This window comes from Myxocyprinus asiaticus, chromosome 17 (assembly GCF_019703515.2).
Source record: "Myxocyprinus asiaticus isolate MX2 ecotype Aquarium Trade chromosome 17, UBuf_Myxa_2, whole genome shotgun sequence".
NCBI lineage: Eukaryota > Metazoa > Chordata > Actinopteri > Cypriniformes > Catostomidae > Myxocyprinus > Myxocyprinus asiaticus.
Window position 1 is genome coordinate 45,591,798 of NC_059360.1, and position 26,609 is coordinate 45,618,406.

At 35.1% G+C, this 26,609-nt stretch overlaps 1 protein-coding gene across 6 annotated transcripts; it reads right to left on the reverse strand.

The window, feature by feature from the left end:
• Positions 1-26,288, reverse strand: LOC127455272 (sodium-dependent multivitamin transporter-like). Of its 6 annotated transcripts, none has more exons than XM_051723012.1 (17): positions 26,221-26,288; positions 25,876-26,008; positions 22,805-22,957; positions 22,654-22,719; positions 22,483-22,534; positions 22,319-22,386; positions 19,839-19,993; positions 18,912-19,052; positions 18,674-18,803; positions 12,502-12,590; positions 11,814-11,923; positions 11,565-11,635; positions 11,324-11,410; positions 4,278-4,468; positions 4,089-4,195; positions 2,186-2,307; positions 1-2,106 (listed from the first exon to the last, which is right to left on the reverse strand). In XM_051723012.1, exons 2-17 carry the CDS (start codon positions 25,930-25,932, stop codon positions 1,987-1,989), a joined length of 1,719 nt encoding a protein of 572 aa, XP_051578972.1. In that variant the 5' UTR covers positions 25,933-26,008; positions 26,221-26,288; the 3' UTR covers positions 1-1,986. The 6 variants fall into 6 exon arrangements, 5 of the variants coding, with proteins under 5 accessions (XP_051578972.1, XP_051578973.1, XP_051578971.1 ...); XM_051723013.1 differs by having other exon boundaries at positions 25,876-25,990; positions 26,221-26,259; XM_051723011.1 differs by having other exon boundaries at positions 2-2,106; positions 26,115-26,274.
• Positions 26,289-26,609: the final 321 nt, after the last annotated feature.

Genomic DNA, 26,609 nt, shown 5'->3' on the forward strand with positions numbered 1-26,609 from the left:
TATAGCACGTGTAACACATGAACAGTATGAAATGACTATTGTCATTTGAGTGTGCAACTGAAATTATGAAAGTAATTATGTGTAATTTAAGTGTAGCTTATAGATTTATAGATTATTTAAGGGCAGTGGTAGCTCAGCGGTTAAGGCTCTGGGTTACTGATCAGAAGGTCGGGGGTTCAAGCCCCAGCACCGCCAAGATGCCACTGTTGGGCCCTTGAGCAAGGCCCTTGACCCTATCTGCTCCAGGGGCACCGTATCATGGCTGACCCTGCACTCTGACCCCAGCCTAGCTGGGATATGTGAAAAAGAAGAATTTCACTGTATATGTGCAAATGTATAATGTGTGATAAATAAAGAAAATTATAATTATATAATTATAATTATTAGATTATGTGTTATGTGCTGCTCAGTATGTGTTTGACAGTCAGTTGCATCTCATGAAATCTGAGTGTGAAAATAATGAATCCTGTTCTAGATTTGTCCTGATTTGCTGCATTTTTTTTTGATATATGAAAAATAAAACATCAAAATATATTTTTTTCTATTATTTTTAAATTGTCTTGAATATATTTTGAAAATTTGACACTATCTGGGCATTTTGTAGATCAATTTGTTATAGATATGCGTTCCGGGTCTCCAAAGAACCAAATATGTATTTACCTTGCATTTAAGAGTTAATTTGCAGCACGAATGTTTTGGGATGAGTTATGCACTAAAGTTGAACATACCCTTAACACTAAGTATAAGCAATAGTAATAGACTTGCCTTAGCAAACATTACTAATAAATGTAACGACAAAACGTAATAATTTTCAGATGGTCTTCCCTGCCTATTTTTGGCTCTTCCTGGTGTAGGCCTCCTTGCTTGACCAGAAAGTTCAGCAGAAGTTTCATTTAGCATGAAGTTGGCTACTCTGTGATGTCATTACATGGGCGATTTACTGTAACCTTGGCTCACTGTTAGCATATTTACCCACTTCAGTCAGATATGTATAATGACATTTAGCAAAGAAATAGCAGACCGAAATGTTGATATGATATTTGCCTATTTACTGTATAAGCTGCATTTACAAAACAAATATTATAAACGGAAGAATGCTCAAGGTACAGATCTTTAATCACTTGTCCGAAACTAAATAGGAAAGGTCTGGTATCCTGCAGCAAATACGAATAAAAACAGTAATCTCCAGTAACCTCAGCACATAGAGAACATGCTACCAAAATATCTGGCCATGCAGAGTATTATACTTACATTTAAACTGAGCATATGACCAATACACTTTGAAACTCTGAGTCCTAAACTTTACCTAAAATTATCTAACCCAATCTGCTACAATAAACACCATTATTCTAACTATGTTATTGCTCCAACAACAGGCACTCACCGGGCATCAGACAGCAGAAAAAAACCCAATGCTAAATGCATAATAAAATGCAACTAATAATATAATAATGCATAGTTAGGATAGCACAATAAATAGGCTCATCAAACCCCAAAGGAATTCATTTTGCCAGCATTTTTTGTCTCTTTTGGCCTCAGCCACATTGATACAAGCCTTGAAAGCATTGTTTCAACAAATGACATTAAATAAATATCATCAATAGCTAATAAGGCACACCTTAAAAAGATCCTTTATTCAAAAGTGAAAAGCATACTTGTATTTCAATAATATTCTCTTTTGGATTTGTCCTTCAGCTTAACAAGCATTACACTTTGGTGTGTGTTGTAAAAAATGTTCTTTGGTTTTATATATAACTACAAATGCAAAAGAATACAAACATGACAGAAATAGACAGTATATTGATCAAATTTACACCAAGGCACAAATGTTCATTCTGAATAATTACATTTGGACTGAAATCTACATCTCTGTAATTAGATGTACTGAGTACTGATACCGTCAATTTACTAAATATATACAGTAGTGCTAGTTTGCAGGTTAACCCCGAACACTGTTATGGCATTTTTGTTTCCATTGCATTTTTTTTACACTGATGTTTCCTGCTCCAAATAAGACACTGCATTTAATGGAAGAAAAGTTTCTCTCTCTTCCGGTGTCTCAGTATCCTCTTTTACGTTGACGTTCATTTCTTTACCACCATCAATCTGTTAGAAGCAGTTTTACTACAGTAAAATCACACAAAACAACTATACATTTTATTGTTAAGCCTCACTACCCTCTTACCTTGTTCTCATGAGGGGATCTGCAGCAAGAGCTCGGCTTCTGAAGCTTTTGCAAAAGGGATTGTGCGTTGCCCACCACAGGATAAACCGTGCCAGAGGCCACGCCATTTCCCTTCGTTGGGCCTTGCAGTTAAAAAATAAAGTTTTTATAACTGTTTTTATATACAGTTGTGCTCAAATGTTTGCATACCCTGGCAGAAATTGTGAAATTTTGGCATTGATTTTGAAAATATGACTGATCATGCAAAAACACTGTCTTTTATTTAAGGATAGTGATCATATGAAGCCATTTATCATCACATAGTTGTTTGGCTCCTTTTTAAATCATAATAATAACAGAAATCACCCAAATGGCCCTGATCAAAAGTTTATATACCCTTGAATGTTTGGCCTTGTTACAGACACACAAGGTGACACACACAGGTTTAAATGGCAATTAAAGTTTAATTTCCCACACCTGTGGCTTTTTAAATTGCAATTAATGTCTGTGTATAAATAGTCAATGAGTTTGTTAGCTCTAACGTGGATGCACTGAGCAGGCTAGATACTGAGCCATGGGGAGCAGAAAAGAACTGTCAAAAGACCTGCGTAACAAGGTAATGGAACTATATAAAGATGGAAAAGGATATAAAAAGATATCCAAAGCCTTGAAAATGCCAGTCAGTACTGTTCAATCACTTATTAAGAAGTGGAAAATTCGGGGATCTCTTGATACCAAGCCAAGGTCAGGCAGACCAAGAAAGATTTCAGCCACAACTGCCAGAAGAATTGTTCGGGATACAAAGAAAAACCCACAGGTAACCTCAGGAGAAATACAGGCTGCTCTGGAAAAAGACGGTGTGGTTGTTTCAAGGAGCACAATACGAAGATACCTGAACAAAAATGAGCTGCATGGTCGAGTTGCCAGAAAGAAGCCTTTACTGTGCCAATACCACAAATGACACCTTGACACACCTCACAGCTTCTGGCACACTATAATTTGGAGTGACGAAACCAAAATAGAGCTTTATGGTCACAACCATAAGCGCTATATTTGGAGAGGGGTCAATAACGCCTATAGTGAAAAGAATACCATCCCCACTGTGAAGCATGGTGGTGGCTCACTGATGTTTTGGGGTGTGTGAGCTCTAAAGGAATGGGGAAACTTGTGAAAATTGATGACAAGATGAATGCAGCATGTTATCAGAAAATACTGGCAGACAATTTGCATTCTTCTGCACGAAAGCTGCGCATGGGACACTCTTGGACTTTCCAGCACGACAATGACCCTAAGCACAAGGCCAAGTTGACCCTCCAGTGGTTACAGCAGAAAAAGGTGAAGGTTCTGGAGTGGCCATCACAGTCTCCTGACCTTAATATCATTGAGCCACTCTTTGAGATCTCAAACGTGCGGTTCAAGCAAGACGACCAAAGACTTTGCATGACCTGGAGGCATTTGCCAAGACGAATGGGCAGCTTTACCACCTGCAAGAATTTGGGGCCTCATAGACAACTATTACAAAAGACTGCACGCTGTCATTGATGCTAAAGGGGGCAATACACAGTATTAAGAACTAAGGGTATGCAGACTTTTGAACAGGGGTCATTTCATTTTTTTCTTTGTTGCCATGTTTTGTTTTATGATTGTGCCATTCTCTTATAACCTACAGTTGAATATGAATCCCATAAGAAATAAAAGAAATGTGTTTTGCCTGCTCACTCATGTTTTCTTTAAAAATGGTACATATATTACCAATTCTCCAAGGGTATGCAAACTTTTGAGCACAACTGATAAAATAAAAACTTGATGGTGGTTCGACAAAGCCTTGCATAAGAATCTACAAATGCCTTTTAGTTAGAGGGCTGTATGGTCCTATATTCTATAAATACAGTATATATACAATAGTGTCAGGTCAGGATCTCACCTGTCATAAAGCTAATGATGAGTCCGATAAGTACCACAGTGAAGGAGTTGAGCGCACTGTACCACATGTATGACAGAGAATAAAGCCCATGCAGCCCTAAAGCTGTGCTTGAAAACAAAAAAACAAATAAATGTTACATTTTTTCCCCCTCAACACTTCCAGCATCACATCACATGATGTCCTGCTCACCTAGTTTTCTCATTGGCAGCTTCAAAAATGGCTGTCACAGCTGTTATAGTGATGTTGTCAGAGACAGCTGGTGTTGTGTTGGTGGAGTTAAGTGGATGAACTTTGACAGAACTTGACATCCGAGCCAAAAAGCCACCAATGCCAACCCAGAATGCCATGATCAGACCTGCAGCGAGTCCTGTTACAGCTCCCTAAGTGTTATAAGTGAGAAGATTCTTATTTATTTGATCTGATCACATGGACAGCTCTAAATTCAGGTGTAAAACGAGGTTAAAAATGTTTTGGGATCCAATCAAACCACATCTAGAGGCAGTCGGATATGCATATGTAATAGAGACAGACCGATATATCAGTTTTACCGATTTATCGATGCCAATATCTGCTTTTTGGAACAATCGGTTATCTGCAAAATTCGACACAGATAATTGAGAATAGTTTTTTGTTGTTGTTTTTGTTTTTTATTAATCAATAAACCTCCTCCTGTGAGGATTAACCTGGCATATATACACACACACACACACACACACACATATATATACATATCTGACATAATATATATATTACACATACTAGGGTTGTAAAAAAATATCGTATCGTATCGTATTGTATCGTATGATACGACGCTCACTATACAATACCATATGTATCGTACGATACAAAAATAAACACATTATAATGTAATTAAAACCAAGCAGAGCAATATTGAGAGCTGCGAAACAGTCTCCTCCCCAGAGAGGCAGCGCTGAGCGCTCACAGGACAACAGAGCAACACACCTACAGTACATAGGCAAGAAGATTGATGGCAAACGGCAAGTAGATTGTACTGTAGCGGTATAGCTTGTCGAATTTGCCAAACAACAGTGTCATGTCCTGGTGCTACAGCACATCAAACACGTCATTTTATTTACGCCAACATCACTGTGAAAATCAGTGGATTTGTGATGCAGAAACAGCAGCAGTAAGTTTAACAACCGCCTCTCCCAGCCGCACAGCAAGATGCTCATAAGTTTTGAGTCAAAACTATCTAAAAAACAGCTTATTCAAAAAACTGACAATTAAGAAACCTGCGATTGCATGAGACTCATAATTATCTGTTTTTGACTTCAAAATGTAAACAGCTTTGAGACTTGCGCACATGTTATAAGCTGGTAATAACGCCAGTAAAGTTTACATGCAAAGTGAAATGGGGGAAAGAGGCGCTAAATAATATTGGATTATGTACATATATCGTAAAACCAGAGGTCAGGTTACTCTAGAGTTTTTTCCTTGTTACAGTCACTTCAGCTTGTTCACAGGAGGCTTTCAGACAACAAGGCATGATTTTCTATAAAGCTGCTTTAATACATGTATTGTGAAAAGTGCTACACAAATATAAATGACTAGAGTGTAGACAAACTTATTTTCTCAAGAGAAAAAGTTTTTCTCAACAATCAAACAAAATAAATGCAGTGCTGTTGTTTAAGTTACTTAGAGATCTGCTTTTCATTGCCAATGTCAGACACTTTTGTGCCATTTATCATTTAAGACAGTTATGTTGAATCCTTGAATAAGTTTGCGCGAAACATTTGCGGGTGCTCATATCATGCTGTATCATATTGTGAGGCTATGCATCATATCGTATCATGAAATTTGTGTATCATTACATGTCTAATATATATATATATATATATATATATATATATATATATATATATATATATATATAGGGTTGGGAGGGTTACTTTTGAAATGTATTCCACTACAGATTACAGAGTACATGCTGTAAAATGTAATTTGTAACATTCGATTAGATTACTCAAGGTCAGTAATGTATTCTAAATACTTTGGATTACTTCTTCAGCACTGGTAGATTTTTTCACTTGTTTTGACTATAAAAACTCTGTCAGTACAGTAAGACAAAATACACGTTAAAAATACATTCTCTGAAAAACCTAAATATCTTATACAGTGTTGTTTCTGAAACAAGATAAATCAAACTGATCTTGTTTTAAATATTTTTAGATATTTTTTCAGGAAAACAATAAAAAAATGATTATCAAGAATATGATTTTTGCCCTAATATCAAATGTCTTACTAGAAAAAAGAAATTATGATCTAAAGTGAATTTTCTTGATAAAAATATGATCTTGCCTGCTAACATGTGCATGTAAAATGACTAGAAATAGCATTTTAGCTTAGCGTAAAGCTGACGATTTACACAAGGTTTATTTCTATTTCTTCTGCTCCAAACTTACTTCAAACTTACTTCTCTGTCTGCTCGTATGAATGTAACACATCATAAGAAAGTGTTTCACCGCTGTTCAAATGCACTTTGGATCGCATCATTTATTGCTCAGAACAGATGACAAGGGTTCCTAGATCTGCTGCAGAATTTGCATTTGCACAATCTGCCTTTTCATACAAGGCATTTAAAGAATGGAATAAGCTACCCGATGATCTTAAAATTTGTGTAGATTTTTATACGTTCTCCAGAAATGTTAAAAATGGGCTTTTAGGACTTCAAACTTGTCATCATTAATTTTGTACCATGTTAGTATTTTACTGTTAATGTATATGTGTGTACGTATGTACATATATTTGCATGTTTTTTATTTATAGTATTTTATTTACCTGCCCAGAGACTGCAGACAGAAATGAGCTAGTAGCTAAATCTGGTGCAAAGCATCTCTTCTCTTGTGAGATTAATGTTTTTTGTGCATGGTCCCTGACAAATAAATTAATAAAATAAAAATATGTATAAATGTTTTCCATCTGAAAGGTCTAAATATTAAATGAAACAAATGACAATAAAATGCAAAGTAATCTCTTCAGTAATCAAAATACTTTTTGAATGTAACTGTATTCTAAATACCAATGATTTAAATTGTAACTGTAGTGGAATACAGTTACTTATATTTTGTATTTTAAATACGTAATCCCGTTACATGTATTCCGTTACTCCCCAACCCTGTGTGTGTGTGTGTGTATATATATATATATATATATATATATAGCGCTGGAAAAAATTAAGAGACCACTCCAGATTTTTCTTAAATCAGCATCTCAACATGTATGGCAGCCATTCCATTCCAGTGTCTGTTGAATTCCAACACAAGCACACCTCATTCTACTTAATGAGGTACTGATTAGGTGATCACCTGAACCAGATCTTTTTTTAATGAGGAAAAGTATAAAAACCACTGCTGTGGTCATCACTATCCTCTTGCAATAGGACCAGCTGGATGGCAAAAACAGTGCTAGAAGTACCTCAAAAGTAACTGGAATAATGGAAACTACTGACCATGCCAAAAGAGTTGAAAAGAAACTTTTTAAGTGAGGAAAAGAAGAGTTCAATTCTGGCTTTACTGGCAGAGGGATACAGTGAGCATCAGACTGCTTCCATCTTTAAAATTTCAGACACAGTGGTTCATAAGAACCAGGTCAAGCAGCAGACATTGGGGACAACCAAGCTACAGACCGGCAGAGGGCGAAAACAACTCTCCACTGACAAGGATGACCGCCAACTCATTCGAATTTCACTCAACAACCGTTGGATGACATTGTGATCTACAAAAAGAATAGCAAACGGCAGCTGAGGTAAAGTGCACGGTGAGGACGGTTTGAAACAGGCTCCTAGGGGCAGGGCTGAAGCCGTGCAACGCTAGAAAAAAGCCCTTCATCAATGAGAAGCAAAGAAGAGCCAGGCTGAGGTTTGCAAAGGACCATAAGGAATGAAGCATAGAGGACTGGAGTTAGGTCATCTTCTCTGATGAGTTTTTCAGCTTTGCCCAACACCTTGTCATCTAATGGTTAGACAGAGACCTGGAGAGGCCTAAAGGCCACAGTGTCTCGCACCCACTGTGAAATTTGGTGGAGGGTCGGTGATGATCTGAGGGTACTTCAGCAAGGCTGCAATTGGGCAGATTCGTCTTTGTGAAGGACGCATGAATCAAGCCACATACAAGGTTATCCTGGAAGAAAACTTGCTTCCTTCTGCTCTGACAATGTTCCCCAACTCTGAGAACTGTTTTTTTTCCAGCAGGTCAATCAAGGTGTGGACGGAGGACCACCGGATCAAGAACCTGTCATGGCCAGCCCAATCTCCAGACCTGAACCCCACTGAAAACCTCTGGAATGTGATGAAGAGGAAGATGGATGGCCACAAGCAATCAAACAAAGAAATGCTTGAATTTTTGCGCCAGGAGTGGCATAAAGTCACCCAACAGCAATGTGAAAGACTGGTCGAGAACATGCCAAGATGCATGAAAGCTGTGATTGAAAATCAGTGTTATTCCACCAAATATTGATTTCTGAACTCTTCCTAAGTTAAAACATTAGTATTGTGTTGTTTAAAAATGAATATGAACTTGTTTTCTTTGCATTATTCGAGGTCTGAAAACACGGCATCTTTTTTGTTATTTTGACCAGTTGTCATTTTCTGCAAATAAATGCTCTAAATGACAATATTTTTATTTGGAATTTGGGAGAAATGTTGTCAGTGCTTTATAGAACGAAACAAAAATGTTCATTTTACTCATACACACACCCATAAACAGTAAATCCAGAGAAAATTATAAATTTGCAGTGGTCTCCTAATTTTTTCCAGAGCTGTGTGTATATATATATATATATATATATATGCCAGGTTATAAAGTGAAAAGAAAAAGTATGTGAACCCTTTGGAACTAGCTGGTTTTCTGCATTAATTGGTCATTAAATGTGATCTCATCTTTATCAAAGTCACAATTATAGACAAAAAACAATGTGCTTAAGCAACACACAAACAATTATAATCTTTCATGTCTTTATTGAACACATCCCATTACAATGCACAGGTCTGTGGAAAAAGTAAGTGAACCCTTGGATTTATTAGCTGGTCGTTCTTCCTTTGGCAGCAATAACCTCAACTAAGCGTTTCCGGTAGCTGCGGATTAGACCTGCACAACGTTCAGAAAGCTTTTTTAACCATTCTTCCTTACAGAACTGCTTCAGCTCAGCCATATTCTTAGGATGTCTGGTGTGAACGGCTCTCTCTTGAGGTCATTACACAACATCTCTATTGGGTTCAAGTCTGGGCTCTGACTGGGCCACTCCAAAAGGGGGATTTTCTTTTTTTTGAAGCCATTCTGTATTGGATTTACTTCAATGTTTAGGGTCATTGTCCTGCTGCATCACCCAACTTCCACTGAGTTTCAGCTGGTGCACAGCCACCCTGATATTATCCCATAGGATCTCTTGATAAACTTTGGAATTCATTTTTCCCTCAATGATGGCAAGCAGTCCAGCCCCAAAGCAGCAAAACAGCCCCAAATCAAGATGCTCCCCCCACCGTACTTCACCTTTGGGATGATGTTTTCATATTGGTATGTGGTGCCTTTTTTACGCCATACATAGTGCTGCGTGTTCTTCCCAAACAATTCAACCTTAGTTTCATCAGTCAAACAAAACATTTTCCCAGTAGCGTTGTGGAGAGTCAAGGTGGTCTTCTGCAAACTTCAGATGCACAGCAATGTTTTTGTTGGAAAGCAGCGGCTTCCTTTGTGGTCTCCTGTCATGGACACCATGCCTGTTTAATGTTTTCCATATAGTGGACTCATGAACAGAGATGTTAACCAGTTCCAATGATTCCTTCAAGTCTTTAGCTGTCACTCTAGGGTTCTTTTTTTATCTCATTGAGCATTCTGTGGTGTGTCCTTTAGTCATCTTGGCTGGACGGCCACTTCTAGGGAGAGTAGCCACAGTACTAACTCATATCCATTTATAGACAACTTGTCTAACTGTGGACAGATGAATATATATAATCTCTTTGAGATAACTCTGTAACCCTTTCTATAATTAGCTTTTGTTGATGTCATTAGCATAGGAGTTTACAACTTGGACTGTGAATATTTGAATGATGTTTTCAATATGTACAAATGCAATACATTAATTTGTGTGTTATTAGTTAAAACAGATTGTGTTTGTTCATTATTGCAACTTTGATGAAGATCAAACCAGATTTTAAGACAAATGTATACATAAATGCAGGTAACTCCAAAGGGTTCATTTACTTTTTTTTGCCACTGTATAAATGACCCTAACCTGGCATATATACAGTATATTCAAAACTATTAATCTGGTGAATATACACTACCGGTCAAAGGTTTTGAAACACGACTGAAATGTTTCTCATGATCGTCAAAATCTTTTGATCTGAAGGCGTATGCTTAAATGTTTGAAATTAGTTTGTAGACAAAAATATAATTGTGCCACCATATTAATTTATTTCATTATAAATAAATAAATAAATAATCAAATTGATGACTTGGACCAAATAATAAAGAAAAGCAGCCAATAAGTGCCCAACATAGATGGGAACTCCTTCAATATTGTTTAAAAAGCATCCCAGGGTGATACCTCAAGAAGTTGGTTGAGAAAATGTACATGTCTGCAAATTCTAGACAAAGGGTGACTACTTTGAATATGCTAAAATATAACACAGTTTTGATTTATTTTGGATTTTGTTTAGTCACAACATAATTCCTATAGTTCCATTTATGTTATTCCATAGTTTTGATGACTTTACTATTATTCTAAAATGTGAAAAAAATTATAATAAAGAATGAGTAAGTGTTTCAAAACTTTTGACTGGTAGTGTATAGGCTATAAAAAGCTTTATTTGGTAAATACTTACATGTAGAGCACTGCAACAAAGAAAAGTCTCTGTCATTTCAAAATAAGAGTCACTGGTGTATTTTGGACTTGTCTGTAGTTAAGTCCCACTTTATACACCAAATCTGAATTTTTTCTGGTTATTATTGTGAATTTGGTTGCACATTACACTGTTTTGGGGATTTTATTAATTTATTCGTTTTGAATGTCTATCCCTTTCATAGCCAAGAAAGACTAAAAAATGTTCATTCTTTAAGTCGATTAAAACAAAATTGTCACAGGAGACCCATGTTACTACCAGGTGTAAACATTAAACAGTATTGTCTGACCGTTTGTGATTGGATCACTGAGATGCATGTTAATATCAGATGTAAACAGGGTCATATACACGCACTGGATGAATAGAGAGTACTTACAATGCTATTGGCACATGGGAAAAAAATTCCCAGACAGAACAGACCCAGCAGTGGCCCGCCCACCATTCCAAAGATACTGAGAGCTGCCTTTAAAATGAAATATACAAGTAGAGATTTATATAATACTCCAGTGAATGCAATAAAAAAGTTTTATCATCTTATCCCACACATTTTTTATTTATATACAAGTTATTATAGGTATTCATAATTGCTTGCACAAACTAAAAGCTAGTATGCTTACCTGAAGTACTGAACTGTTCATCAAATGGACAACATATGCCATTGCAAGACATATAATCCCATATGATAAAGCTAGATCAAGAATATAATCAGGCATTATCAAACATGCTTACTGGAAAGCTTCATTTAAATATGTTGTAATCTACTGGGAAAATCAGATTAAAGTTCTTAAATCATAGTGCATCAGTTGGGAGACTGAAAACAGATATTCAGAGTGTATGATCTACAAATATAGCATATAATTTCTTACCGAGCATCTTTGATAGTAGAGTGGCTCTAGCGTCTGTCATTGAGTAATGGGGTTTGATTAGATCCACCATAGTCACCGTAGCCAATGAATTAAAAGCTGAAGATATTGTGCTGCGAACCACATTTAATGAAGACACAATGACTGCATATTTCTAGCAAGTCATATATTTTATATTTTCTTTCAATATACTCTTTCCTAGTTTTTTTTTTCTTGCCATCCCCCCCCCCCACCTCTATTTGCTCCAAGGTAAATCAAATCTAATCACTTAAACTTGTGAGAAAATGGGCACAACACAGGCTGTGTGTAGCACTTGCAAATCTTCAGATCTGTTATTTACAAAAAGATCCTTAATAATTTCAGTCTTAACAGTTTAATTATTTTGTGAACCTGCTACAATCTAATGCAGCTTTGGACTTGACCCGCAGCGAGCTGCAAAGTGCTGTTTCTCATTTCACATGCAAAGAAGGTGTTTACACAAAAGTTCTGAAGGTGCAACAGCAAAAAAACAAAAAACAAAATTTTCTAATTTTCTTTGGTGCAAAAACTTTGCTTGCATTACTGTAAGAGGACCGAGGAGAAAAAATTTAATAATAAAATCTCTTCTAAATAGAGGCGAGTGTGAAACAAGCAAATCTGCATGGGCACCTGGTAACAAACAATGTGGAAAATTACATTAGGTGGTTGTTACCTTAGAGATGCACTAAATAAACATGCCACAAACAATCCAGGCAGACCAGGTAAGTCTTGCAGCATGTCCATAACAAAGTACAGGACCATCTGTATAGTAAAAAAACAGCACATACCATAATTGCATCGTGTATATCAGCAATCTAAAAAATAAATAATTTTATAAAACAAATTATAAAATAAAATGGATCTAAGAGTCTTATAAAAATGGATAGTTTCATTACTGGATGCTGATTAGTCTAAATAGAGCAAGGCCTCAAGTGCCTTATTGCTATAATAATATATTAACTGCATTAGAACAATATTAACCTCCTGACACCCGAGCGTGACTGCTGTGTGCGTTTTCAATTTCCCTTTCACCTAATAAACAAGCAAAAAAAAATGTTTTCTAGAGCAAATAGTTTTCCTAACAATTGATGTCCACATATGTGGACAGAGGGACTAAGTTGTGAAATTTTAAATAATACCGAGCTAAAGAAAGTCAGATTTTTTTCATCAAATTTTTTATGTTTCCAGGAGTGTTGCTGTTTCATGTTTTTGAGACGTTACAGACATTACATCAGAAATTAGCATAATTAATTCTGATTTAAAGTAATGTCCAACATCCTCCAATCACTGCCAACCATGTTAAAATAAATTATACATTATAAATTCTGAATATATGTACTGATTATCATTGTCCCATGTCTGCCAAACATGTTGAGTGGTCCAAACATCACGTGCGGCCTGAAACTGAACTTTTGGTTGGATTTTAGGAGTGAATGCACTTTGCTGCATAGAGAGAGATATAAGATGCTCCCTTGCTCCCTATTTAGTGAATGACTTAACCTCCACTGTGCTGTCTTTCTGCACTGGTCTCAGAACCGTTCGAAATGCACCATATGTTCATTCTAACTTTATATAAAGCCTCTGAAAGCAAAATTTTTCAGCTTTTGGATGAATACATTTATTCTCAATGTGAAAATGCACAGTGAATATACAGGAATGCATTTACTAATGTTAATGAACAGAATTGTACTGTACAGTGATAACAAAATAAAATATGACAAAATGTATATTAAAATGAAGAGAAATGACCCACAGATGTTTTAATGTTGAAAGTTATTTAAAATGACTAACATGTGTTTTCTACTTTTGAGGGAATAATGTTCTAAAATCCAATTCTGATGCAAGAAAAATGTATATCTTTTTTTAAATCAGCATATCAAGTGAAACTAGAGACACTACTCTTTTTACACCCAAACAGGTTTCAATGAAAAAACTTAAATGTTTCTTACCAAAGCTAAAAGTAGCTACTCTGAGAAGCTGAAAAACAAGTTTTCAGCTAATGGCCCTGCATCAGTGTGGAGAGGCCTGAAAGACATTACTAACTACAAGACACCATCCCCCAACACTGTAGGGAATCAACAACTGGCTGACATCTTGAATGTGTTTTACTGTAGATTTGAAAAGCCCAGTCTCACACACCACACCCATTCTGACCTTCACTTCACACAAACATCAACACCTCCTGCAACACCTCCTGAAGTGGGAGACCCATATTGAGGCCCAGCAGAGGTTGTACTTCCTTCGCCATTTGAGGAAGTTCAACCTGCCACAAGTGCTGCTGATACAGTTCTACTCCGCTGTCATTGAGTCTGACCTCTGCACTTCAGTAACTGTCTGGTTTGGTTCAGCTACGAAATCGGACATCAGAAAACTACAAAGGACAGTTTGGACTGCTGAGCAGATTATTGGTTGCCCCTTGCCCTCCCTTTAAGAACTATACACATCCAGAGTGAGGAAAAGGGCTGGTAAAAACCCCACTCACCTAGCCCACAACCTTTTTGAACTGTTGCCTTCTGACCGACACTACAGAGCACTAAGCACCAGAACCATCAGGCACAAGAATTTATTTTTCCCTCAGTCTATCCATCTCATGAACAGTTAAAAACGATACTATAATTACGTGCAATACACAACCTAGTCAATTATATTATTTAATAGTGCCCGCCCGATATATCAGTCGGTCGATATTATCCTTTCACCGATATATCGGTATCGGTGTATATGTTTACCGATATGCGCCGATATGAAAAAAAAAATGTCAGAACATGTAATGCCGAAATCAATGCTTTAGAATTGGTGTCATAGTGTAGTTTGTCCAGCAGAGCGCGCTCCGACTCCATTGTTTACAGAGCTGACACTGAGCTGTCGGTGGCTCTGCAGACAGGGCGGAGTTCAGCGGTGTCTCTTCACGGAAAGTTGCTAACTAGTTTGTGAAATACATATTGGAAAGTTAATCAACAATGACCCCATCATTTTCCCTTTTCAATATTACTAATATAACGTTATCCCTGTCCCTGACAACCATGTCACTCATGTTTATCACATCTGTTTGTTTTGTTAGCCAACTATATTTTGTCAGTGCAGTAAGTAATGTAGCAGATTGAAAGGTAAACATCAGAGCATCTTTTTGCAGCTCAGCAGACAACGGTGCGGTGGTGGATTGTGTCTGTTGAGTGTTGATTTCACGCTATGTTGTTACCTAGTTGGTGAAACACAATGCTGGAAAGTAAAATAAACAACGTCCATCTTTTACTCTCCGTGACAACGAGCTTATAGCTAACTAGCTAATCACGTAGCTACTTTCATTGCTTGTCAGCTGAGTGGAAGCTAATGTGTAAACATGTATTCACCAAACTGTTTTGTTCAGAATTCACAGTTTGATACCCCCTTCAACCGAACAATTCCAGTCATTGCATTTATAAAATGTAATATTTAAAAGTCTGGATTTCCACAGCTGAAAGTTTCCCCTGATTGTATAGCAGAATACGGTGTAACACCACTGCCGCTGTTTTTCTCTCATCTCGGCAGTATTAATATAGTCAGCATTTGACTGATACTAAATATAATACTGATGTTTATTTAGCTATTTATTTTTATTTATTCTTTATTTTAATGGTGAGCATTTGACTGATACTAAACAGTACTGATGTTTATTTAACTATTTATTTTTATTTATTCTTTATTTTAATGGTCAGCATTTGACTGATACTAAACAGTACTGATATTTATTTAACTATTTATTTTTATTTATTCTTTATTTTAATGGTGAGCATTTGACTGATACTAAACAGTACTGATGTTTATTTAACTATTTATTTTTATTTATTCTTTATTTTAATGGTGAGCATTTGACTGATACTAAACAGTACTGATGTTTATTTAGCTATTTGTTTTATTTTTATTTATTCTTTATTTTAATGGTCAGCATTTGACTGATACTAAACAGTACTGATGTTTTTTTAACTATTTATTTTTATTTATTCTTTATTTTAAAGGTGAGCATTTGACTGATACTAAACAGTACTGATGTTTATTAAGCTATTTATTTTATTTTTATTTATTTTAATGGTGAGCATTTGACTGATACTAAACAGTACTGATGTTTATTAAGCTATTTATTTTATTTTTATTTATTCTTTATTTTAATGGTCAGCAACTGACTGATACTAAACAGTACTGATGTTTATTAAGCTATTTATTTTATTTTTATTTATTTTAATGGTGAGCATTTGACTGATACTAAACAGTACTGATGTTTATTAAGCTATTTATTTTATTTTTATTTATTTTAATGGTGAGCATTTGACTGATACTAAACAGTACTGATGTTTATTTAGCTATTTGTTTTTATTTATTCTTTATTTTAATGGTCAGAATTTGACTGATACTAAACAGTACTGATGTTTATTAAGCTATTTATTTTATTTATTCTTTATTTTAATGGTGAGCATTTGACTGATACTAAACAGTACTGATGTTTATTAAGCTATTTATTGTATTTTTATTTATTCTTTATTTTAATGGTCAGCAACTGACTGATACTAAACAGTACTGATGTTTATTAAGCTATTTATTTTATTTTTATTTATTTTAATGGTGAGCATTTGACTGATACTAAACAGTACTGATGTTTATTAAGCTATTTATTGTATTTTTATTTATTCTTTATTTTAATGGTCAGCAACTGACTGATACTAAACAGTACTGATGTTTAGTAAGCTATTTATTGTATTTTTATTTATTCTTTATTTTAATGGTCAGCATTTGACTGATACTAAACAGTACTGATGTTTATTAAGCTATTTATTTTATTTGTATTTATTTTAATGGTGAGCATTTGACTGATACTAAACAGTACTGATGTTTATTAAGCTATTTATTATATTTTTATTTATTGTTTATTTTAATGGTCAGCAACTGACTGATACTAAACAGTACTGATGTTTATTTAGCTATTTATTGTATTTTTATTTATTCTTTATTTTAATGGTCAGCATTTGACTGATACTAAACAGTACTGATGTTTATTTAGCTATTTATTTTTATTGATTCTTTATTTTAATGGTCAGCATTTGACTGATACTAAACAGTACTGATGTTTATTAAGCTATTTATTTTATTTGTATTTATTTTAATGGTGAGCATTTGACTGATACTAAACAGTACTGATGTTTATTAAGCTATTTATTTTATTTTTATTTATTCTTTATTTTAATGGTCAGCAACTGACTGATACTAAACAGTACTGATGTTTATTTAGCTATTTATGTTTATTTATTCTTTATTTTAAATGGTGAGCATTTGACTGATACTAAACAGATCTGATGTTTATTTAGCTATTTGTTTTATTTTTATTTATTCTTTATTTTAATGGTCAGCATTTGACAGATACTAAACAGTATTGATGTTTATTTAGCTATTTATTTTTATTTATTCTTTATTTTAATGGTCAGCATTTGACTGATACTAAACAGTACTGATGTTTATTTAACTATTTATTGTATTTTTATTTATTCTTTATTTTAATGGTCAGCATTTGACTGATACTAAACAGTACTGATGTTTATTTAGCTATTTATTTTTATTTATTCTTTATTTTAATAGTGAGCATTTGACTGATACTAAACAGTACTGATGTTTATTAAGCTATTTATTTTATTTTTATTTATTCTTTATTTTAATGGTCAGCAACTGACTGATACTAAACAGTACTGATGTTTAGTAAGCTATTTATTGTATTTTTATTTATTCTTTATTTTCTCAGTGTTCATTTCTAGAATTTGTTGACAGTGTATAATAATAATGTCAAATATTATTTGATAAAAATATTTAAGAAAGCAGCCTTCTGAGTACATTTGCATAGTCATATCAGTGCAAAATCGGTGAACAATCCACATAGAAAAAGTCTGTTTTAATTCCAGCTCAAAAAGTAACTATATTGGCCACCATATCGGTAATCAGTCAATTTTCCCTCTCTAAAATCGGTATCGTATCGGTCTCAAAAATCCCATATCGGTCGGGCTCTATTATTTAACATATCCTACCTCTTCTGTATTTCATTCCCTTGCACTGTATATAACAGATTTGTATTTGTACATACTAAATATATATTTTTGTCTTATTGTGTATTTCTATATTATATATATATATATATATATATATATATATATATATATATATATATATATATATATTTATTTATATTAGCTTTTTATTTTTATTCTATTTTTTTTATTATCTCTGTCTTGTTGTTGTACTGTCTGGGCACTTGAAGCTTCTGTCACAAAGAAAAATTCCTTGTATGTGGAAGCATACTTGGCAGTAAAGCTAATTTTTGTTGGCTCTGCACCCATAGGAGCACTTCAAGGAAATTGACACCATGCTGTTCTGTCACGTGACTCGATGCGCCAGAAGTTTAACCCTTAAATGACAGTCTAGAGTATTTTGAACAGTATTCAGTCTGGTTTAAATTAAGTTATGGGTTGCATATAGCGAAGCCAAAATACAACATTCATGCATGTGGACGTGGGGTCGCACGAGGCTAAGAACATAAATTGAAATGTTAAAATTTAGTTAAACACATTAAAATGTTATTTTGTTTTATTATTTTGTGTCATCCTTCCACTAGAAAATATAGTACAGGCTTTAGTTCATAGCTCATACTATATATTGTATTTTAGCACAGCCGTGTTTGACCAATCAGCATCCAGAACCAAAAATATGCACTTATGGTTGTGCTATATTGTCAACTGTGCTATATTTTACAATCTTTGCTATGAAAACATTGTTAAAGTAGTCAGTAATGGGGAAGTGCCAATTCATTACTACTATTCACTACTACTAACCTGGTCTTTGGATGTGATGTACTGCTGATCTAAAGGGCTGCTGTCACCATAGCAAGCGTACATGACCAGGCCCATTACACAGCTGAGCATTAAAGCAACCTGAAGACAGGGAAACACCATATAACAGGACCTGAAAGAAAGCAGACTATATTTTGTGACAACAACAAGTGATGTATTATCACTGAAAGGTCATCTGAGACCCTTTAGGGTCTGTATTTCTGGCTGAACGAACACTTACAAGACAGCTTCTCTCTCCGTACGTGAACTGAGGTACCTCTGAACCTGTGCCTGGTTCACCCCATATAGAGACAACATGAGAAATACTCCTCCAACCCCTAATGTCCAGAATGTGTGTCTCACCAATGGGTCTGGATTGAGGCTGAACATTCAATGGAGAGAAAGTTTCAAAGTGTAGGAATGTCTTTGAGTCTTAATACAAATAGAAAACCTATAATGTATTTAAAACCACCAATGGTTTGATTATGGTAATTGTAAATATTTTTGCAATCCATTTAAGTTCTGCAATCTGATGCTTTACCAATTTTGAATAAGCGTTAAATGCCAGAATCGAGTTGGGACGGGTTTAAAAATAAGAGGGCTTGGTAATGTCAGCCAAAAAGTAGTTTCCTTGATTTTTTATTAAAAACTTTATTTTCTCTGGAAATAAAATGCACCAATGTCAGGATAGGAACAAGAATGGACCCTTTTCGCACTTCCGATTTTAAAATGGGTTTCGGTAGTAAACTAAAGCAGGGTAAACTTCTGTTGCAATGAATGCGAGACCACGGCAAATATTACTTTTGTGTTCCCATGTACTCCAACAGATAAAACAAAAAATCCACTTTAACATTTCCATGACTTTCAAAAAGAGGAAAAAATAGAGAGAGAGACAAATGAAGACAGTCAGAAGATAGAAAGATTGCAAATTTACTGTCACTCACTCGACAGCTATAAAAACCCATCACAGCAGTGCTGACTAGTTAATGTCAGGGTAATATAACAAAAAGAACGTTTTAAATGTACACTAAATGACAAAAAAAAAATTATATATCTAAAAGTTTGCTAGATTTATGCTGCTAAATAAGGTGGAAATGTGTCACCACAGGCTGTGAAAAGGGTCCTCTGGGTCAATTTTGACTTCATGTTGACTTTAAAGTGAACATACTCAATCCCAGAGATGCGGCCACCATCTCTGACTTTAATCCAGACATCAGACAGACCACCAGCCTGTTGTACGCCCACAATGATGACGGCCAGCTGACCGATGAACATCACCACTGTTTGAAAAACATCTGTCCAGATTACTGCTTTCAGTCCACCCTACCAGGAGGAATAAAATACTAATGCAAAATAATAACACAGATAATATACCTAGATAAGTAAAGTTTCACTTTGAATTTGGCTTGACAAAGACTTGTCTGCAAGTTTAAGATAGTTTTAAAAGTTTGATGGTTACACAGACAGTACAGTAAGACAAACGGCCCAACAGACAGACACTACGGGATCGCCTGTTACGGGAAAACCGTAAGTCCAATAAGTCAGAAAAGATAGAGCAAATTAAGTCAGAACAGTCTGTAGGTCCGTGCCAAGTTTGTTGGATATAGCTTGAAAGACGTAGGAGTTACAATTGATAATTCTGATCCTTGTTAGGGATTTTGGAAAAACCCTAAACCACTGCTGTGTTCCAAATGACGCAATATACAGTTAATTTTTACGCAGTTTTTTGTTTTGGTCATAGTTTTAGTCTTTAAAATGAGTCAATAATTCATCATGTCATATTCAGTATTACTCTGACTAAAATGGCATATAATTTTAGTCAACAAAAATAATAGCCTATATTTTAATTGATGATAATGTACAAAATGACAAAAATGTGTGTCAATAACAGACCACACTTTAATCAAATATTAGGAAAACATTTAACATTTCTTAATTTAAACATGTGTTAGATAAAAGATAGACTACATACAACTGTAATAGCATATAATGAATATAATGAAGTATTAGCTACCCTTTAGAAGTTAAAATACTGTTTTCTTAATTTTTCATCCTTTAAAAACTGTTTAGACCATTTTAGGATATTGCATTGCATGTAGCGTGTTTTTTACAGAAACAGCTTATTCACAACGCATATTATGATTTATACAATTTAGTTCAAGTTCACTTATTTATTTGCTTAATTGTCCGTGCAGACATACGTTGTAATGTTCTATATATGTTGTGGATTATGGGATTAATTTTATGTATATACAGGATGCATTTGAGTGAGGTAATTAACCCATTTTAAAAGCAGTTAATTTAGCCGGTGTTCATTGCGTTCAACTCATGCAGCTCAAGTGGGAAAATCCCCAACATACTGGATTATTGGATTATATGAGCCCATATCCAATTTATTTTTCTATAAACAGATGTTTCTCTAGATGTTTCATCTTCGGTTTATATCTTAAACTTTGAATATCTTGCAGTATTATTTTTCTCACCATATTTTTGTCAATAAAATAGTTTAGTTCCCGTCATGATGCGTCTTTTTCGTCTCGTATTTGTTATCGTTGACGAAATAAAAAAAAACCTTGGTTAATGAGAGTTTTCGTAAGTGATTTCGCTGATGAGGTTAACACTGCTATACAGTATACACTTACAATAGACACTATGCACTCAGCAATGTAGTGTATACCTTTTCAAAGTGTAGTATTGAAGCATTCTCCGTTTAACAGCTGACGGAAGTGACGTTTCAAATGCACACAATGTGTTTTCGCTAGCTTTAGCGTGTTAGACAACCTCAGTTCAACACTTAGATCTCAAACAACATACATATTCAGAGTGGGGTGATAGTAAAGGATTAAACTCACATTTCTAAGGTGCTGTCTTCACTAAAGATTTGCTAGTTGTTTTATTCTCCATTATTTACAATTGTTTTGTCAGAACAGCAACGCAGCAAGGTAACTCCGCCTCTTCCGCTATGTACTGCAAGCAGCGAGCGCTGAGTGCACAAAGTGCCCAAAGTTTTGATGGTTGAAGAAGTGCATCATCCGGGGACTCATAGTACACTTATTTTTATTGCATTTTCAGTGTTAATATACTACTCTCACTACTTACACTACAAAATGGTGTAGAATAGTGCAGAAGTGTGCAGTTTGGGACGCACTACATGTCTGTAGAATAACAGTACGTTGGCTTTGTCAAGCCAGCATAATAACAAAATATTAAAAATTCAAGAGATTGAAAAGGCATTAAGTCAACATGAAACTGCATTCGCAACCAATTTAACTTCTGCAATGTGACATATTTCTCAATTAAATAGGATATTTAGCAGGGGGAAAAAATAACATTTGATTTTATCCATTGGGAGTTGATTTGAATGAATTAAAGTGGCCATTTCATACCAAAATAAAGCTAACCTAAATGTAAGTTTGCTGTTGATTGTGAAGGACTACTCCCCTCGTGAAACTATTTGGTTAATGGATAGCATTAGATGATGTCAGCCGAAAAGGAAAGTCGTTTCAGTGGTGGAGAAAGTTATTATGTTTTAATTAAAGATTACAAATAAATAATAGAAAGAAAGTAAAGGAAGTAAATAGAATGAATGTTGATTTCATGTTGACTTTAAAAAAAAACTGTATATATTAAACATGACTGTGGTCTTACCAGTGCTGTGTAAAGAGTGCACACTAATCCAGTTGCCAGTACTGTCCCCCACAAATGAAACCCAGTAACTAGAGACAGAATAAGAACAAGCAGTCAAATCTTATTAGTCTTAATTTAAATAATATGTTACATCTACATATCTTTGAAAGTTACTGAAACACTACCTGCATTTAGTGCAAGAGCAGGTGTATAGATACCAACACCCATATAAATGACCTGCAAGAAGACACAAAGTACTGTAACTCACCCAATAGGACCATATTAATGTAACAGTTAATGTAACAAATACGTAATATGGAAAATGTATTATTGTTTGCTTGTGGAAAGGAACGTACCATCTGAAAAATAAATGTTACAGTGCCACATATGCGGACAGCTTTACTGAAACGCAGTTCCAAATACTGTAAAAGAAAAATATGACACATGTGCTTTGTTTGTTATTGTGAATAATCACTTATTTTAACAGGCACTAGGAAGGGTGTTTACCTGGTAAACACTTGTGAGGTGCAGTCTGTAGAACAGAGGAATGAAGATGTGTGCTGGAATCAGGAGACCCAGAATATAAGAACAGCCAATGAACCAGTACTGTGTACCATTAGCATAGACCTCAGCTGGTGTGCCGATGATGGCCACGGCCGACTGGAAGGTGGCCATAAGAGACAGAGAGAGAGGCAGGCACTTCATACTCCTGTCAGCGAACAGAAACTCTTGCATGGTGCTCTGGCGTCCTCCGGTGAACGCGTAGTACAGCCCGATGGACATAGACGCCATCAACAGCAATGCAAATATCACATAATCAAATGTAGTGAAGTACTTGTGGCTTGAGAGATCCATAGTTCACACTAATATAAGAGTCTCCAGTTTTTTATGGCAAAGGTCATGGCCATCCGCATGGACTCTTGATGACAACCTAGAACTTTTCATAGATAGTTAGAATTAACATTATGTGAACTTTGGTCAATACTATAGGTTATTATTGCATGTTATTGCATGGCTCTCTGGAACACTTGACCTAATAAGTTTGTATAATGAATGCTAAATGGTATAAATTACCAATTTTTACCATAGCTGTGATAGTTTCATGCCTCTTTTATCACTCTGTGGTCTCTCTTGTCTCACAAAATACAACTCAAAATCAATATTCCATGTCCATTTATCTACTTGTTTGGTATGTAGCCATGTATTAAATGGAATATTGTACAGTAAGTCTTATTAACTCAAAATAAGTTTTGTTTGGGGGTCTAAACTTTTGCCATAATATTAACTGTACATTATCCCTTACATAGTATGCTCAGTATGCATAGTATAGTTAGGATGTTCACATACTGTTCACATGTGAAGTTACCACTACCAAAAAGCACCATGGTACTCGCATGGTTTTTCCTTTTTTTTTTGAGACATGTACCATGGAAATATTATGATTTTTGGACATGGAACTATCATGGTTTATATCATGGCTTCATGTACTGTGTCTGTGGTAGTACCATGGTATTCTTTAAGCTACCTTGTAGTACCATGTAAATACCATGGTATATGAATATAGTAATCATTCAGTACTATGATACATTTTATAATATCATCTGATAACATTAATGTAATAAGTAACCAGGTCACTGACAAATAAGGTTGTCCGAGGTGATAAAAAATGAGAAATCTTGCTTAAAACAAACATGTCAAATTCATAGAAATATAATCTTTTTGTCCATTTTGTTTTGTTTTAAAATTTTAGACTAACATTTATAGCATTTTCAACAAAAAACTGATTTAATGACTTTAAAAATGTCATGTGGTGTAACCATCAAGTCAAAGATAAGAACACAACTGATTCATTATTAACTTAAATATTTTTTTTACATATTTTTCAAGGTCAAATATATTTTTTACAAACATCATGAATTTTGTAGTCAAAAATATCAAGAAGTTTTCTCAGGGTTACTCCATTTGACCGGAACAAAATGTGCCGTTTTAAAAAATACGTTTTGCGTGCCCTTGCAATAAGTTTTGCGTTCCCTCGCAATAGTTTACGTTCCCTCGCAATAAGTTTTGCGTTCCCTCGCAATAAGTTTTGTGTTCCCTCGCAATAGTTTTGTGTTCCCTCACAATAATATTGTATTTATATACGTATAAAATCCAAGGTAAATTTATTGTGAGGGAACACAAAACTATTGTTAGGGAACGCAAAACTTATTGCGAGGGAACGTAAACTATTGCGAGGGAACGTAAACTATTGCGAGGGAATGCAAAACTTATTGCGAGGGAACGTAAACTATTGCGAGGGAACGCAAAACTTATTGCGAGGGAACGTAAACTATTGCGAGGGAACGCAAAACTTATTGCGAGGGAACGTAAACTATTGCGAGGGAACGCAAAACTATTGCTAGGGAACGCAAAACTATTGCGAGGGAACGCAAAACTATTGCGAGGGAACGCAAAACGTATTGCGAGGGAACGCAAACTATTGCGAGGGAATGCAAAACTATTGCGAGGGAACGCAAAACTATTGCGAGAGAACGCTAAACTTATTGCGAGGGAACGCTAAACTTATTGCGAGGGAACGCTAAACTATTACGAGAGAACGCTAAACTTATTGCGAGGGAACGCAAAACTATTGCGAGAGAATGCTAAACTTATTGCGAACGAACGCAAAACTATTGCGAGAGAACGCTAAACTTATTGCGAAGGAACGCAAACTATTGCGAGGGAACGTAAAACTATTGCGAGGGAACGCAAAACTATTGCGAGAGAACGCTAAACTTATTGCGAGGGAACGCTAAACTATTGCGAGAGAATGCTAAACTACTGCATAATAGTGGTCCTTTTTGTTTTATGTTTTTTTGTGTTTGTTTTTGTTTTTTGGTCACACCACATGACTTTGATTTGATAAACAGAAGTTTTTCCAAATATTTATAATATTTTAAAACAAAATTGATTCACTGCTTATTTGTTTGTTTGTTTTTTGTTAAAGAAGTAATAATAAGAGATTATTTTGCTCAACTCATGCCAACATGCTACTGTTTCTGGACAGTCAACCTACATAATATAAAAATGAGTTTGAACTCAGTAATTGAAAACAAGTTCATAATAGAAGACGCTTTTTTAAGCGATTGTTTTATGTGAATTGCATTTTTTCTTTTTTGAATAACAAAATAGATCCAGACAAAAAATAAGCGTCACCTCATTGGCCTTACCACCACAGTCAGTCAGGAAGACCAAAGGGTTAATTTAGGGGTTGTATTCCCCTTCCAAGAGTTACCAGTTCCTGGCAGTTGTCTGTGAATAGTTTGCATAACGACTTGCGACACTAGTTTTGCATTTTCAACTTTGTCCCAAATCTATGCTTTGGGACTACACTGCATGTAAATACTATATCACATTAACATGATCTAGCAAGTGATCCCTATCAGAGTAGGATGTGTGAGATTTCACTTCCTTGTTATACGTTTACAGTACATACACGCTGTGCTACAATGTATCCCTGTTAATTAACAACAAGGAAAGCACAACAAATGCACATGCAGTGTGTGTTTAATGTTTGTTTGACATGCAGGTTCTCTTACCTGAAAGAGCCGCTCAGATATTCCCAGCTGGAGCTTCAGACATTTCATGTGAGTCATTGGAGGGCTGAGAATGAATGTCAATGTAGCACTCCAAATTGTACTGTTGCCATCACGCCTGAAGGTTACCGAGCAACTTTATAACAGTCAAACACAATGTGCACCAGCATGCATTAATGATTATACACAATTATATACAATTTAAGCGTATGCACGTATTTTTCCTCCATCTTTCTCTCTACCTGGTTTTGAGGTCGGCTGCAAATTTAATTTATGTCGAAATCATAAAATGCACATATTATACACACATATAAAGATTTACAACCACGTGGTAAAAACAGTACGTACTCAGTACCGCAGATTATCCGGCTGCTCAAACAGCGCGCAGTGTTGATGCGCAAGAGCGGTTTGTTTTGGTTTTGAGCTTCCGTGTATGACTAAACAGAGCGCCAGTGTTTGAAGCATTTTAATTTAGGAAGAAACAAAGTAACTCGCTTTATATATATATATATATATATATATATATATATATATATATATATATATATATATATATATATATATATATATACGCGTGTCAAAGTCAAATTGACAAGTGAAGGAGATGGAGAGCCAGAGGGAACCCCTCGAACTTGTCAGTCAAAAATTTGGACACTCATAGTTAACAATAAAAATAAAAATCTAAACCCTAATGCTTTAAATATGTTTAGATGAGACAAAGTGTGCCTACGACTTCC

Coding starts and splice junctions, on each gene's coding strand:
- LOC127455272 (XM_051723010.1), bottom strand. CDS start 23,152: ATGGATCTCTCAAGCCACAAGTACTTCACTACATTTGATTATGTGATA. Junction 22,535..22,653: donor TAACATTTATTTTTCAGATG/GTACGTTCCTTT, acceptor GTCTTCTTGCAG/GTCATTTATATGGGTGTTGG. Junction 2,308..4,088: donor CATCATTAGCTTTATGACAG/GTGAGATCCTGA, acceptor TTTAACTGCAAG/GCCCAACGAAGGGAAATGGC.